The sequence below is a fragment of the Mesoplodon mirus genome, assembly GCF_964341445.2.
Source record: "Mesoplodon mirus genome assembly, chromosome: 3".
Taxonomy (NCBI): Eukaryota; Metazoa; Chordata; class Mammalia; order Artiodactyla; family Ziphiidae; genus Mesoplodon; species Mesoplodon mirus.
Window position 1 is genome coordinate 173,683,529 of NC_138978.1, and position 17,436 is coordinate 173,700,964.

Below are 17,436 nucleotides of genomic sequence, written 5' to 3' on the forward strand. Positions count from 1 at the left end.
CTGGTAAAGTGTTGGGATACAAAATTAATGCACAAAAATCTCTTGCATTCCTAGACACTAATGATGAAAAATCTGAAAGAGAAATTAAGGAAACACTCCCATTCACCACTGCCACAAAAGAATAAAATACCTAGGAATAAACCTACCTAAGGAGGTAAAAGACCTGTACTTAGAACACTCTCAGACACTGATGAAAGAAATCAAAGATGACACAAACGGAGAGATATACCATGTTCTTGGATTGGAAGAACCAATATTGTGAAAATGACTATATTACTCAAAGCAATCTGCAGATTCAATGCAATCCCTATCAAATTACCAATGGCATTTTTTACAGAACTAGAACAAAAAATCTTAAAATTTGTATGGAGACACAAAAGACCCCGAATAGCTAAAGCAATCTTGAGGGAAAAAAATAGAACTAGAGGAATCATACTCCCTCACCTCATACTATACTACAAAGCTACAGTAATCAAGACAATATGGCACTGGAACAAAAACAGAAATATAGATCAATGGAACAGGACAGAAAGCCCAGAGATAAACCCACACACATATGGTCAACTAATCTATGACAAAGGAGGCAAGGATATACAATGGAGAAAAAAAGGTCTCTTCAATAAGTGGTGCTGGGAAAACTGGACAGCTATATGGAAAGGAATGAAATTAGAACACTCCCTAACACCATACACAAAAATAAACTCAAAATGGATTAAAGACCTAAACGTAAGACCAGACGCTATAAAACTCTTAGAGGAAAACATCGGAAAAACACTCTTTGACATAAATCACAGCAAGATCTTTTTTGACCCACCTCCTAGAGTGATGGAAATAAAAACAAAAATAAATGGGACCTAATGAAACTTAAAAGCTTTTGCACAGCAAAGGAAAACTATAAAAAAGATGAAAAGACAACTCTCAGAATGGGAGAAAATATTTGCAAACAAATCAACAGACAAAGGATTAATCTCCAAAATATATAAAAAGCTCATGCAACTCAATATTAAAAAAATAAACAACCCAATCCAAAAATGGGCAGAAGACCTAAATAGACATTTCTCCAAAGAAGACATACAGATGGCCAAGAGACACATGAAAAGCTGCTCAATATCATGAATTATTAGAGAAATGCAAATCAAAACTACAATGAGGTATCACCTCACACCGGTTAGAATGGGCATCATCAGAAAATCTACAAACAACAAATGCTGGAGACGGTGTGGAGAAAAGAGAACCCTCCGGCACTGTTGGTGGGTATGTAAATTGATACAGCCACTATGGAGAACAGTATGGCAGTTCCTTAAAAAACTAAAAATCGAATTACCATATGATCCAGCAATCCCACTACTGGGCATGTACCCAGGGAAAATCATATTTCAAAAAGACAAATGCACCACAATGTTCACTGAAGCACTATTTACAACAGCCAGGTCATGGAAGCAACCTAAATGCCCATCGACAGACGAATGGATAAAGAAGATGTGGTATATATATACAATGGAATATTACTCAGCCATAAAAAAGAACGAAATTGGGTCATTTGTAGAGGCGTGGATGGACCCAGAGACTGTCATACAGAGTGAAGTAAGTCAGAAAGAGAAAAACAAATATATATTAACGCATGTATGTGGAATCTAGAAAAACAGTACAGGTGAACCAGCTTGCAAGGCAAAAATAGAGACACAGATGTAGAGAACAAACATATGGACACCAAGGGGGGATGTTCAGGGGGGTATGGTGGGATGAACTAGGAGATTGGGATTGACATATATACATATAAAATAGAAATCATTATGGCAAGCTGGTGAAGGCTAATCAAAGAACCTCATCAGGAGAAAATCTACAGCCTTCATTTGGGTAAAAACAATCAACTGAAACACCTGCCCTGACAGCGAGATTAATTTTGCTTTTCCAAAAGTGTGTTGTGAGCAACCATACTTCCAGGAGATGCTTACCAAAGGAAGAGCCGTGGGGAAAACTAAGTATGGGAAACACTGTATGTTAAATGTATCTTATGATCATTCACAACACATATTAGCATAGTTAAAGTTTTCAATAAAGAAATCTTTAAAAAAAAAATTTGTATGGAACAACAAAAGACCCCAAATAGCCAGAGCAATATTGAAAACGAAAAACAAAGCTGAAGGCATCAAACTTCTTGACTTCAAACTATACTACAAAGTTATGTTAATCAAAACAGTATGGTATTGGCTTAGGAACAGACACACAGTTCAATGAAACAGAATAGAGAGCCCAGAAAATAACCCATGCATATTTGGTCAATCAATTTACAACAAAGGAGCAAAGACTACCCAATGGGGAAAGAACAGTCTCTTCACTAAATGTTGTTGGGAAAACTGGATGTTCACATGCAGAATAAATAAAATTAACTTGAAATGGATTAAAGCCTTAAGATAAGACTTGAAGGCGATAAAATTCCTAGAAAAAAACATAGTGAAAAGCTCCCCGACTTTGATCTTGGCAATGATTTTTTGGACATAACAGCAAAAACACAAGTAACAAAAGCAAAAATCAACAAGTGATACTACATCAAACTTAAAAGCTCTGTACAGCAACAGAAACAACCAACAAAATTAAGAGGCAAACTACAGAAGAGAAGAAAAATATATGCAAACCTTACATTTGATAAGGGATTAGCATCCAAAATATACAAGGAACTCATACAACTCAATCGCAAAAAAACTCCAAATAGTCTAATTTAAAAATGGGCAAAGACCTGAAAAACATTTTTCTAAAGAAGACATACAAATGGCCAAAAAGTACATGAAACAGTGCTCAACATCACTAATCATCAGAAAAATGCAAATCAAAGCCACAAATGAGGGAGGACCCTGGAAGTCCAGTAGTCAGAACTCGGTGCTTTCACTGCTGTGGCCCAGGTTCAATCCCACGAGCTGCACAGCATGGACAACAACAACAAAAAAAAAACACAATGAGATACCATCTCAGACCTATTAGAATGGCTATTATCAAAAATATAAGAGATAAGAAGTGCTGGTAAGGACGTGGAGAAAAGGGAACCCTTGTGCACCACTGGTGGGAAGGGAAATACAGCAACTACGGGAAACACTATGGAGGTTCCTCAAAAAATTTAAACTAGAACTACCATATAATCCAGCAATCCCAATTTTGGGTATATATTTGAAGGAAATTAAAATATTATCTTGAAGAGATATCTGCGGTACCCCACATTCATTGTGTCGTTATTTACAATACCCAAGACACGAAAAGAACCTAGGTATTTGTCAATGGATGAATGGATAAATATGATAAACACACACACCCATGCACACAATGGAATATTCTTCAGCCATAAAATTGAAGGAAATCCTGACGTTTGCAACGATGTGGATGAATGCTGAGGGTGAGATAAAGAATGACAAATACTGTATGATATCACTTATATGTGGAATCTAAGCACGCTCAACTCATAGAAACAGAGAGTAGACTGGTAGTTGCCAGAGGCTGGAAGGTGGAGGAAATGAGATGTTCAACAAGTATAAACTACCAGTTATAAGGTGAGTAAGTTCTGGGATCTAATGTACAGCATGGTGTTTACAGGTAGCAATACTGTGCTGTATACTTGAAAGATGCTAAGAAAGTAAATCCTAAATGTTCTCACCACCACCACCACCACCACAACAACAACAAAATGGAAATTATGTGAAGTGATAAATGTGTTAACTAAGCTTATTGTGGTAATCATTTTGCAATATATATGTGTATCAAATCATTACATTTTACACATTAAACTTATACATTTATATATGTACATTATCAATAAAGATGGGGGAAAAATAGAGTAGAAGGATACCCATGAAACTAAAACAAGTGGTTATGTGTTTTAGAGAACAGAAAAAAATGGGGAAGACAGGAACAGGAGTGAAAGCCACACTTCCCAATGTATACTTTTTTGTTGTTAATTTATTGTATTTATTTTGGCTGTGTTTGGTCTTAGTTGCGGAATGCAAGATCTTCATTGTGGTACACAGGATCTTTCATTGTGGCGCACGGGCTTCTCTCTAGTTGTGGCGTGCAGGCTCTAGAGCACACAGGCTCAGTAGTTGTGGTGCACAGGCTCGCTAGTTGTGGCACGTGGGCTCAGTAGTTGCAGCATGCAGGCTTTCTAGTTGTAGCACACGGGCTCTACAGCGCGTGGGCTCAGTAGTTGTGGCACGTGGGCTTAGTTGCCCCATGGCATGTGGGATCTTAGTCCCCCTACCAGGGATCAAACCCACATCCCATGCATCAGAAGTTGGATTCTTAACCACTGGACCACCAGGGAAGTCCCTCAATGTGTATTTTTTATATAGTTTATTTTTGTACCATGAGAAGGCATCACCTGTTTTAAAAAATGCAAAATAAAAATAAGGACAAAAATTTTTTTAGTATGCAAGCAGAAAAGATATCTTTAAGCTTGTAAGAAAAGTTTATGTTCCACTCATCCTTAGAAAAATATTTGAGAAAATACTCAGTAAAACCTGAAAGTAAATTCAAAACTGGAAAGATACAGAATCCACAGCTTGTAAAAACTTCAGAATACAAAGGCAGTTATACATTATGCAAGAATCCATCTGAAATTAAAACTAGAAAATTCTCCTTTGAGTAAGGAGAAAGACTTGGCCTTAGTTCCTTAAAGAAAGACATAAAATCCAATACGTAACACATGCTTTTGTCTCTTCGATAAACACGTCATAAGTGCCAAATAAGTGGTAGGCGCTCCCCTCGACACTAGACAAAGAAAATAAATTTATGAAGATATATTTGGTGACCAGAGTGCTAGAGTAGAGGGAGGCAGGTGTGCAGACTATGAACAAATAAATAAATGTATAATTATAATGTCCGTATTATGGTGGAAAAAAAACAGAAAAAAGAGGAAGATACTGATGAGGAGTGGGGAGCTATTAGGGTGGTCAGGAAAAGCGTCTCTGATAGGTTAACAGAGCTAAATGAAATAACGAGGTAAGCTTCAAAGATATGTGAGGAAGAAAGTTCTAGGCAAAAAACAAAATGCGTAAGACAGAGGTGTACTAGGTGCATTTAAAGAAACAGCAAAAAGATGAGTATGACTAAAACAAATACGTATAACAGGGAATACAGTAAGGGATGAAATGGAAAAGAAGGCAAGTGTCAAATCACGTAGGGTCTCTGAAGCAATAAGGTCTTTGGACTTACTATACGTAAGCCAGAAACCCATTAGAGAGTTTTGAGCAGCTGAGTGTGCTCATCTATAAAACAGATGATATATTATATAATTTTCTTCCTATTCTCTCCCTATTGTGAAGAGCTTAACGAAAACTAAGACATATACATATGTATAAGACATTAACACTGCTTACTATATTTTGACTTTTAGAATAAATACATTGACAAATTTCAGAAAATAAAAATGGCTACAGAACAGGAGGCAAATGAAATGAACATTGACAATACAAAAGCATATATAGCTGAAAAGGGTGTGAAATAGAGATAGGAAGGTGGAAGAAGGGTGAAAGCCTTAAATATATTTTACAGAATGGGGATTCAAGAAATACTGTCTATGAATGACAGAAAAACAAAAAGATGCTTAAGTATGTTGTTTAAAATTAAAGTGACAGCTGGAGAGACTGAGAACAGTAACAAAATTTTTGAGAAGCCTACATCTTAGAAAACTGTATAAATTAGTTAATTCCTCTTCTATCATAGCAGGAAATCAATGGACAACACCCAAAGTTGACACTTCAAGAAAGACCAACATAACACTATCACACAGAAATGAAAGAAATTACCAGAAGATCTGAAATAAAACATGATTAAAAGAGGCGGCTTAAGGAGGACAAGAACAGAATAAGGGCAGTACATGTCTATTTCTTTTTGTTATGATCCATTTTTAACCATGAGCATCAGGGGAACCTCAAGAGTGGTGCTAAGGTTTAAAATAAATAACATATATTGATACCTAAAGCGTATTTACAGCATAATTATAATACCACAACTGTGAACAGGAAAAAGATAACATTTTGGAGGATAGGACTTTAGATACTTTTCCCCTGTTTGCTTAAGTTTTAAATGTTTGAATCCTTAGAGTTAAGGCCTAGACCCTTTTTTCAGTTTGCAATTTCTTTCCATGTGCTCTTTCTAGTCTCATGTTTTCAATTAGTAGCCATAGCACTGTTTTCCAAAGTATGATCCACAGATCACCTAGATTAAAATAACCTAAAGTGTTGATCAGAATACAGATTCCAGGGACTTCCCTGATGGTGCACTGGTTAAGAATCTGCCTGCCAATCAAGTACCTCTTTGGACCAAAACACTATGAGACTAGCCATCAATTACAGGGAAAAAAAACTGTAAAAATGAAAACATATGGAGGTTAAACAATATGCTACTAAACAACTAAGAGATCACACAAGAAATCAAAGAAGAAATCAAATAAATACCTAGAAACAAATGACAATGAAAACACAATGACCTGAAACCTATGGGATGCAGCAAAAGCAGTTCTAAGAGGGAAGTTTATAGCAATACAATCCTACCTCAAAAAACAAGAAAAATCTCAAATAAACAACCTAACCTTACACCTTAAAGCAATCAGAGAAAGAAGAACAAAAAAAACCCCTAAGTTAGCAGAAGGAAAGAAATCATAAAGATCAGATCAGAAATAAATGAAAAAGAAATGAAGGAAACAATAGCAAAGATCAATAAAACTAAAAGCTGGTTCTTAGAGAAGATAAACAAAATTGATAAACCATTAAACTCATCAGGAAAAAAGGGAGAAGACTCAAATCAACAGAATCAGAAATGAAAAAGGAGAAGTAACAACTGACACTGCAGAAATACAAAGGAGCATGACAGATTACTAAAAGCAACTCTATGCCAATAAAACGGACAACCTGGAAGAAATGGACAAATTCTTAGAAAAGTACAGTCTTCCAAGACTGAACCAGGAAGGACTAGAAAGTATGAACAGACCATTCACAAGCACTGAAATTGAAACTGTGATTAAAAATCTTTCAACAAACAAAAAGCCCAGGGCCACATGGCTTCACAGGCGAATTCTAACAAACATTTAGAGAAGAGTGAACATCTACCTTTCTAATACTCTTCCAATATACAGCAGAGGGAGGAACACTCCCAAACTCATTCTATGAGGCCACCATCACCCTGACACCAAAACCAGACAAAGATATCACAGAAAAAGAAAACTACAGGCCAATATCACTGACGAACACAGATGCAAAAATCCTCAACAAAATACTAGCAAACAGAATCCAACAGCACATTAAAAGGATCATACACCATGATCAAGTGGGGTTTATCCCAGGAATTCAAGGATTCTTCACTATATGCAAAACAATCAATGTGGTACACCATATTAACAAATTGAAGGATAAAAACCATATGATCATCTCAATAGATGCACAAAAAGCTTTTGAAAAAATTCAACACCCATTTGTGATAAAAACTCTCCAGAAAGTGGGCATAGAGAGAACCTACCTCAACATAATAAAAGCCATATATGACAAACTCACAGCCAACATCATTCTCAATGGTGAAAAACTGAAAGCATTTCCTCTAAGATCAGGAACAAGACAAGGTTGCCCACTTTCACCACTATTATTCAACATAGTTTTGGAAGTATTAACCATGGCAGTCAGAGAAGAAATAAAAGGAATCTAAATTGGAAAAGAAGAAAAAGTGTCACTGTTTGCAGATGACATGATCTATACATAGAAAATCCTAAAGATGACACAAGAAAACTACTAGAGCTGATCAATGAATTTGGTAAAGTAGCAGGATACAAAATTAATGCACAGAAATCTGTTGCATTCCTACACACTAAAAACGAAAAATTAGAAACAGAAATTATGGAAACAATCCCATTTACCACTGCAACAAAAAGAATAAAATACCTAGGAATAATCTACCTAAGGAGGCAAAAGACCTGTATGCTGAAATCTATAAGACACTGATGAAAGACATTAAAGACCATACAAACAGATGGAAAGATATACCATGTTCTTGGATTAGAAGAATCAATATTGTGAAAATGACTATATTACTCAAAGCAATCTATAGATTCAGTGCAATCCCTATCAAACTACCAATGGCATTCTTCACTGAACTAGAATAAAAAATTTTACAATTTGCATGGAAACACAAAAGACCCCATATAGCCAAAGCAATCTTGAGAAAGAAAACAGAGCTGAAGGAATCAGGCTCCCTGACTTCAGACTATACTACAAAGCTACAGTAATCAAGACAGTATGGTACTGGCACAAAAACAGTACATCAATCAATGGAATAGGATAGAAAGCCCAGAGATAAACCCACACACATATGGTCACCTTACCTTTGACAAAGGAGGCAAGAATATACAATGGAGAAAAGACAGCTTCTTCAATAAGTGGTGCTGGGAAAACCGGACAGCTACAGGTAAAAGAATGAAATTAGAACACTTCCTAACACCATACACAAAAATAAACTCAAAATGGATTAAAGACCTAAATGTAAGACCAGACACTATAAAACTCTTAGAAGAAAACATAGGCAGAACACTCTATGACATAAATCACAGCAAGATCCTTTTTGACCCGCCTCTTAGATTAACGGAAATAAAATCAAAAATAAACAAGTGGGACCTAATGAACCTTAAAAGCTTTTGCACAGCAAAGGAAAACATAAACAAGAGAAAAAGACAAACCTCCGAACTGGAGAAAATATTTGCAAACAAAGCAATGGATAAAAGATTAATCTCCAAAACATACAAGCAGCTTATGCATCTCAGTAACAAAAGAACAAACAACCCAATCCAAAAATGGGTGGAAGACCTAAACAAACATTTCTCCAAAGTAGACATACAGATTGCCAACAAACACATGAAAAGACGTTCAACATCACTAATAATTAGAGAAATGCAAATCAAAACCACAATGAGGTATCACCTCACACCGGTCAGAATGGCCATCATCAAGAAATCTACAAACAATAAATGCTGGAGAGGGTGTGGAGAAAAGGGAACCCTCCTGCACTGTTGGTGGGAATGTACATTGATATAGCCACTATGGAGAACAGTATGGAGGTTCCTTAAAATACTGAAAATAGAACTACCTAATGACCCAGCAATCCCACTACTGGGCATATACCCTGAGAAAACCATAATTCAAAAAGACTCATGTACCACAAAGTTCACTGCACCACCATTTACAATAGCCAAGACATGGAAGCAACCTAAATGTCCACTGACAGATGAATGGATAAAGAAGATGTGGCACCTATATACGATGGAATATTACTCAGCCATAAAAAGGAACAAAATTGAGTTATTTGTAATGAGGTGGATGGACCTAGAGCCTGTAAAACAGAGTGAAGTAAGTCAGAAAGAGAAAAACAAATACCATATGCTAACGCACATATAAGCAATCTAAAACCTAGTGGGAGGACAGGAATAAAGATGCAAACGTAGAGAACAGACTTGAGGACACAGAGTGGGAAGGGGAAGCTGGGACGAAGTGAGAGAGTAGCATTGACATATATACACTACCAAATGGGCAATGGATGGCTAGTGGGAAGCTGCTGCATAGCACAGGGAAATCAGCTCAATGCTTTGCGATGACCTAGAGGGGTGCAATAGGGAGGGTGGGAGGGAGGCTCAAGAGGGAGGGGATATGGGGATATATGTATACATATAGCTGATTCACTGTTTTGTACAGCAGAAATTAACACAACATTGTAAAACAATTACACTCCAAAGAATGTTTAAAAAAAGAGAGAGAGAGATTTTTAAACAATGGGGGAAATTTGACTATGGACTGTGTATTAGATGATACCAAAAATATACTATCTTGTTAAATTATATAATGCCATTTTGATTACATAAAAAATTGTCCATTACTTTTAGCTTACATACAGAGGTGAAATGATTTCACATCTGAGATCTGCTTTAAAATACTTCAGCAAAGAGGAGAAAAAAAATGAAATGGAAAAAGAAAATGTGCCAAAATCTTGATTAACTGCTAAATCCAGGTCCTGAGTATATGAAAAGCATGATTAAAGTTTTTTTAATTAATAAATAAATAAAATTATTTATTTATTCTTTCACTCATTTATTTTTGGCTGCGTTTGGTCTTCGTTGCTGCATGTGGGCTTCTCACTGCGGTGGCTTCTCTTGTTGCGTAGCACGGGCTCTAGGCACATGGGCTTCAGTAGTTGTGGCACACGAGCTTAGTAGTTGTGGCTCACGGGGTCTAGAGCCCAGGCTCAGTAGTTGTCACACACAGGCTTAGTTGCTCTGCGGCATATGGGATCTTCCCAGACCACAGCTTGAATCCATGTCCCTTGCATTGGCAGGAGGATTCTTAATCACTGCGCCACAAGGGAAGTCCAATGTCCGAAGTTTTTCTAACAAAACCTTACAAAAGTTTTGTTTTGACCCTGTTAAATTTGGGGTGCTATTAGACATGCAACTGGGAATGTTAACTAGAGAGTTATATATATAAATCTGGAGTTCTGGGAAGAAGTGGAAAGTTGGAAGTCTTGTTTTTCAGCCATGGGACTAAACAAAATCACTTAGAAAAGTGAAGAGAAAACAGGGTGGGAGGAACCAAGATAGAATGTTGGTACATCCAACATTTGAAGGTGGAGAAGTGGAGGAGTCAGGGAAGAAGACGGAGAAGATGCAACAAGTCAATGAGATAGAAAGAAAACCAAGAGAGTGTGGTGTTAGCAGAATCCAAGAGAATAAATATTTCAAAAAAGAAAATGTATTCAACCAACGTCTAAAGTTTCTGAGATGTGACCACTAGATTTGGAGACATGAAGATCACTAGTGACTGTCACAAAAGCAGTACCAATAGAGTGAAAGAGATGAAAACCTTTGGCTAATGTTAGAAAACTCATCATTCTTTAAAAAATCTCCCATATGCTTTCCTAAATTCAAAGTATACTTTTACGTTTTAATGTAAAACTTAATTCTCCCATTTTCTTATACTTAGTCCAATCTCTTTTGGGAGGACTGGGGCAGTTCCTCAAACATCTGAACACTTAGTATTAAAGTCCTTCATAGTTGAGAATTAACTATTACTTACACAGCCATCATGCACATTCAGGGTTGCTTCAAGTTTTAATCTTTGGATAAATTCTCTTCTTCCTGTTTAAAAAGAAAGAACTAAATAAATCATACAATTTATTGCTTAGACAAGTGTAACACTGTTAAGAGCCTAGGAACTGTCATGAGGTAGAGTCAAGCTCTAATTTTAATTCCTCCATTTACAGGCTGAGTGACACTGGGCAAATTAACTCCTCCTTAGCCCTAGTTTCCTCATTAGAGTACCTACCTACCTCATGTGGTTATTAAGTGATGCAAGGAGAGAAAGGGCTTAGCATAGTATCTGGAACCACAATAAACACTTAAATGTTCCCTTCATTCATCCATTCATTCAACAAATATATTGCGTACTTACTCCATTCCAGGTCCGTGTTCTAGGAGCTAGGGATACAATGGTAAAATAAAAGAGAAAAAGATCCCTGACTCTAGTTAGCTTAATTCAAGACAATAAACAATATGTGACTTGGTAAAAACGCTATATGGAAAAATAAAGCAGAGAAAGGGGATACGAGGAGACTGGAGGTGGGGAATAGGATTTTCAATTTTAAAAAGGGTGGCAAACAGTGTTTTCGAAGATGCCACCTATTTTTAAACACATCTCAATTTCAGAAATGCTAAAATACTCAAAAGTTCATTTCACAGTGATGAAATGTGAGAGCAAAAAAATTAAATCAGCCTAAATATCCATCAATAGCAGAAACGTTATAATACTTCAAAAATACAATAAATTCCTCCTTTGAAAAAGGGAAATTATGTTTCTTTAAGAAATGAATCATCTTTACCAAAAATGGATGAAAAAGCTTCATGTTTATTCAGAAGCTGTAATGAAAGGAAGCCGAATATATGACAAAGAATAGTAATTAGCTAAGTAATCAGGCTGATGAGATTTCAAAATTAAATTTGACTATGCTCTCTATATACTGTCACAAGGGACTCTATGATGTTTTCTTGCATTCAACGTAAAGAGCAAGATCGTCTTGAAGCCAGACTGTTTTCTCTGTCCTTGCCTGTAACTGGTAAGATGGCTAGATAATGGATGAACATGTGGGTTAAAGATTTTGCGTGTGTTCGGGTGGGGTATGGTTCCTAAACTTATTGGAATGAAACAACCTGCAGAAATTCAGCAAAGTATTTTCATGAATTAGGTTATACTATATATAATTAACTTTTCAAATCTGATTTTCAGTTTTAAAAAGATGCTAACTAGTAAACAGAAAAAAAAATTTTTAATCTTTTCCTTTTGTCCATCAGCAGGTATGGCAATCCTACTGAGTTATAAATTAAGAGTTAAGGAAAAAAGTATTCAAATTAACAACACGACAGTAATTAAAATTCATAAAATGCTAAGAAAAAAGTATTAAATTTTTTTTTCCAAATTTTTAAAATCTGGGCTTGAAAACATGGCTCTAGCCATTTCCAACTAGAGAAAATGGTAGTGCAACATGAGAGAATAGAAGACAAAGTGAGTAATTTGAGCAAGAATTCTTACATATGAACTTGTACATAAAAACATGCACTGAGACACGACAGAGACAAGACAGCTCCTAAATGATATGTTTATATGTGACTTAGGGAATCAAAATGATTGTATTGGGCTTCCCTGGTGGCCCAGTGGTTAAGAATCTGCCTGCCAATGCAGGGGACCCGGGTTTGAACCCTGGTCCGGGAAGATCCCACATGCCGCGGAGCAACTAAGCCCGTGCGCCACAACTACTGAGCCTGCACTCTAGAGCCCGCGAACCACAACTACTGAAGTCCGCATGCCACAACTACTGAAACCCACGTGCCTAGAGCCCATGCTCTGCAACAAGAGAAGCCACCACAATGAGAAGCCCACGCACCACAACGAAGAGCAGCCCCCGCTCACCACAACTAGAGAAAAACCTGCACGCAGCAACAAAGACCCAACACAGCCATAAATTAATTAATTAATTAATTAATTTAAAAAAAAAATTGTATTGCCCCACATTCCATAAAATGGGCTTCTGAACAACCTAGTATAAACCTCTTCTACCCTTTTGGTAATTAAATGCACTACACCAAGAAATAGGAGCTGAAAGCTAGGATAAAAATAAGAACGATAAGTTTAAAAAAAAAAAAAACTGAGTCCTCTCAAATAAAAATAAACTCATGCCTATTATCAAGAACTGTGATGAGTCTGGCCTACTTGCAAGCTAACAAGCTACCTGCCACCATTTCATGGATGCTAGCAGAAGACACAGGACTTTTGAGTCAGAGGCAAAGGATTTTACTCCTCAAGGAGAATGAGCTTCAGGTTCACATTGGTTCCCCTTGTCCCCCAATTCCCACAGGGCAATGCAGAGGGGTCTGGGGGGATACTGCACATGCAATGGGTTTGAATCACAGCTGGGGAACCCTGAACTGAAGGAACGCAAATCTTATATCAAGCAAATCTGCCTAACCTTTGTCCCAAAGGAAGACATTATCTTTATAATTCTGGACAATAAATAAATCTGCCCTCTGCTCCACAGGGAGCTATTATATCTCCCAAGTCTGTTCCCTGAAAAGAGAGTCTAGAACAAAGCAGCCAGTGCCTCTGCTCACAAGATGTGCAGAAATACAAAAGAGACGTGGAGAACTGTCTCCCAACAATTACCTATTTGTTATGGATGAATTTACCTATCACTGAGGCTTTCTCTCCAAGACTTTCTTGCAGCGCAAGCTGCCTCATTTAATTCTGTCTCTTTTACATTCTATTCTATATTAATAGATTGTAAGCTCCATTAAAAAAAACACTCTTTTGTTCACTCAAGTATCCTAAGTGCCTAGAACAGTGCCTAAGACAAAGGAGGCACTCAATATACATTCCTGAATCAGTGAATAAATGAACAGGCTCATAATACTGATTCTGTTCTTCAACGTGTTTCCACTCAATAATACAAGGTGTACATCTTTCACACTGGCAATAAATATAGACATACTGCTCATTTTTAATGGCTCTGTAACTTATGAAACAGCTTCATAACTTATTTATTCAAGTACCTATCTCTGTTATTAGACTGAGATGCTTGGGACAAGAAATGTTAGGCTTAAATCTAACTTGGAACATACTACACATACACTGGGCAAAACTTAACATCTCAGGGCCTTAGTTCTACATTTGTAAAAATTTTATATTTGATGGGAATAATACCATCAACTTTACAGGCTTATTGTCTGGAATAAATTAAGTAGCATATGCAAAACTCATAGATGTGACTGACCTACTATAGACACTTAAGATTTGTTCTCTCCGTATGTACACGTGGGATTGTTCTAAGTTAATAATGTCTGAAAAGAGAGAAAATGATTTTTTTGTTTGTTTTTAGGCCACACCGTGTAGCACGTGGGATCTTAGTTCCCCGACCAGGGAACAAATCCGTGCCCCCTGCACTGGGAGTGCGGAGTCTAACCACTGGACCACCAGGGAAGTCCCGAGAGAAAATGATTTTTAAAAAATGACTTCATTAAGGAGTTGGGGTAACTTCAACTGGTTAAGAGAAAAGAATAAGGCTACTGATACTGAGAAACAGAGACGGAACAGCACTTTAACAAAACTTTTCACTTTACTTGACTCTATTGCCCCTTTGAGCAACTTCTCTTTAAGGCCAAACTTCCTAGTCAACTACAAACGCTGCCATCTCTAGCTCATTGTCAGGTCTTCCTTTTCCTGAACTGTCTGTTTTGCCCCCTCCTATTCATTGGTTTTGTTCTCAGAAATCGTGGGGTATCAGTAAATTCAATGGTCTCTTTCAAGGCACATTTTTCATAACCTCATAGCATTAGCTGTCATAGGTAAATGCTGTCTCCTTGACATAATCTTCTTTGGCTCCCAAGACATCTTGCCAGATAACCAGGAGAACTGAAAATTAAAGTGTAACAAACTCTGAGGAGAGAAAGAACACAGAACTGTTTTACCTTTGACAAAGAACAGGACAAAGAGGTGACTGCAATCAAAATGTGTAAGAAGAAAACAGTAAAAACTCAAATGAATGTTTAAAGGCCAAATGTGGGCTAGAGACACAGTTTAGAATCTCTAGGATCCTAGGCACAGAGAGAATCTACATTCAGTCACCAGCTCTTTTCCATGAGCCTCCCCCAAGTACTCATAAGAAACACTGAAAACAACAGGAAGCCTGAGAGAGTCCCTGTCCGGTAAGACTTAGAAAGGAAACTCCAGTCACTTTTCAGGCCCTTCTCTCATGGGAAGCAAAGTCTTAAGCCACTGGGGAAGGCCTAGCTAAAAAGAGCCTCAGCAAAGGTCCACTAGCTTTAAGGGAGAGGCAGGAAACCCTCACGTCCACTTCAGGGAGGGACAGGAATCCCGCTCCCATCCCTACCAAGAGCCTTACAATGAACAACAAGCAGCAGTTAAGTGTGATGGCTTTGAAATGTGTCAACTCACAACGAACCATGTTTCCCAGAAATTTTTCCCTGTATGTTTCATGTTACTTGAATTACCAGTCATATTTGCACAAGATTGGTGGGTGGAAGTAAAGCAACAGCAATACTGATTTTTATTGATGCTTATATTGTTTATATACATTGTTACTTGTCTGGCTCACCTCATTAGAATGGGGAGCAACTAGGCCTATAACCGTCCTGCCTACCCATAGATCCTCTTTTAGGTTCTTGGAATACTAGGCCAATTTGTGTTTCGGTCCATGACAAAGGTATCAGTTTCTCCTAAAAAAACACCTACATCTATAAGACTATAAGACATCTATAAGGCAGTGAGAACTGGCATAGATCTTATGTTTTCATGGGTTCAGGCTTGTCCTTCCTATCCCCAATTTACCATCATCCTTTCCCAACTGTCTGTCCTGAGGATGTCAAGCCCCAGCAAAAGACATGAAGAAAACAACTTTACAGAGACAATGTAATGAGTTCCCACAACTACACAAAGTCAAATACCAGTAACGCATCTTCGAGTGTATGTTTGTATATCTCCTAGTAATTCTGCTTCTTTGACTGAACTCTCATGATTAACATTTTCAGCAAACTAGCAACAGAGGGAAACTTCCTCAATCTGGTAATAAGCACCAATAAAAGACCTAAAATATATCATATTTCATGGTGAAACACTGAATGCTTCCCACTTAAAATCAGGACAATACAAGGAAGTCCACTCTCACCACTATTACTAAACACAGTCCTGGAAGTTTTAGACATTGGAATTATGTTAAGGAAAAAAAAAAAAAGACACATAGTTTGGAAAGGAAGAAATAAAACAGTCCCTATTGAAAGATGACATGATTTTCCACAGAGAAAATCTCCTGGAATATACCCAGAAACCTCTGAGAATTAATAAGTAAGTTTTACAAGATCACAGCATATAAGATCAACAAACAAAAAAAATCACACTGCTACATACTAACAATGAATGGGTAGAAGGTGAACTTAAACACAATACATTTGGGCTTCCCTGGTGGCACAGTGGTTAAGAATCCGCCTGCCAATGCAGGAGACATGGGTTTGAGCCCTGGTCCGGGAAGATCCCATATGCCGTGGAGCAACTAAGCCCATGCGCCACAACTGCTCAGCCTGCGCTCTAGAGCCTGCGAGCCACATTACTGAAGCCCACACGCCTAGAGACCGTGCTCTGCAACAAGAGAAGCCACCACAATGAGAAGCCCGCGCACCACAACGAAGAGTACCCCCCGCTCGCCGCAACTGGATAAAGCCTGCACGCAGCAACAAAGACCCAACTCAGCCATAAATAAATAAATAAATAAATAAATAAATAAATAGATTTATTTAAAAAAATACATTAATAATTGCTCAGAAGAAAATTAAATATTTAGACATAAATATAACAAAATATGCTTAAGATGTGTATCCTGATTAATTATAAAATGCTGATGAAAGAAACCAAAGAACTAAATAACTGGAGTGATGTACTGTGTTTATGGATCAGAAGACTCAACACAGTAAAGATGTCAGTCCTTCCCAAACTGATATGTGAGTCCAATGCAATTCCCATCAAAATCCCAGCAAGGTATTTTGGAGATAAGGACAACCTTACTCTAAAATTCATATAAAAAGGCAAAAGACATAGAAGAGCTAAAACAATTTTGAAAAAGAATTATTGAGGGGAGAAAACGTCACTCAACTTGATGTAAAAACTTACTATATAGCTACAGTAAGCAAAACAGTATGGTATTTACAAAGGGACAGATACACAGATCAATGCAAGAGAATAGAGAACACCGATTAGATACACATAAATGTGCCCAAATGATTTTTAATAAAGGTGCAAAAGCAATTCAATGGAGAAAATACAGACTTTTAAACAAATGGTGCTAGGGCAAGTGGACATTCATAAGCAC

General features: G+C 37.3%; 1 protein-coding gene across 7 annotated transcripts in view; it reads right to left on the reverse strand.

Annotated features, from left to right (window-relative positions):
• The window catches only part of DCAF6 (DDB1 and CUL4 associated factor 6), a 165,587-nt gene that overhangs the window by 131,672 nt on the left and 16,479 nt on the right, over window positions 1–17,436 (reverse strand). For all 7 annotated transcript variants that reach the window (XM_082614240.1, XM_082614239.1, XM_082614238.1 and 4 more), the window contains exon 2: window positions 11,088–11,149. In XM_082614240.1, the coding sequence (XP_082470366.1) occupies window positions 11,088–11,149 (62 nt within the window). The remainder of the gene's footprint in view (window positions 1–11,087; window positions 11,150–17,436) is intronic.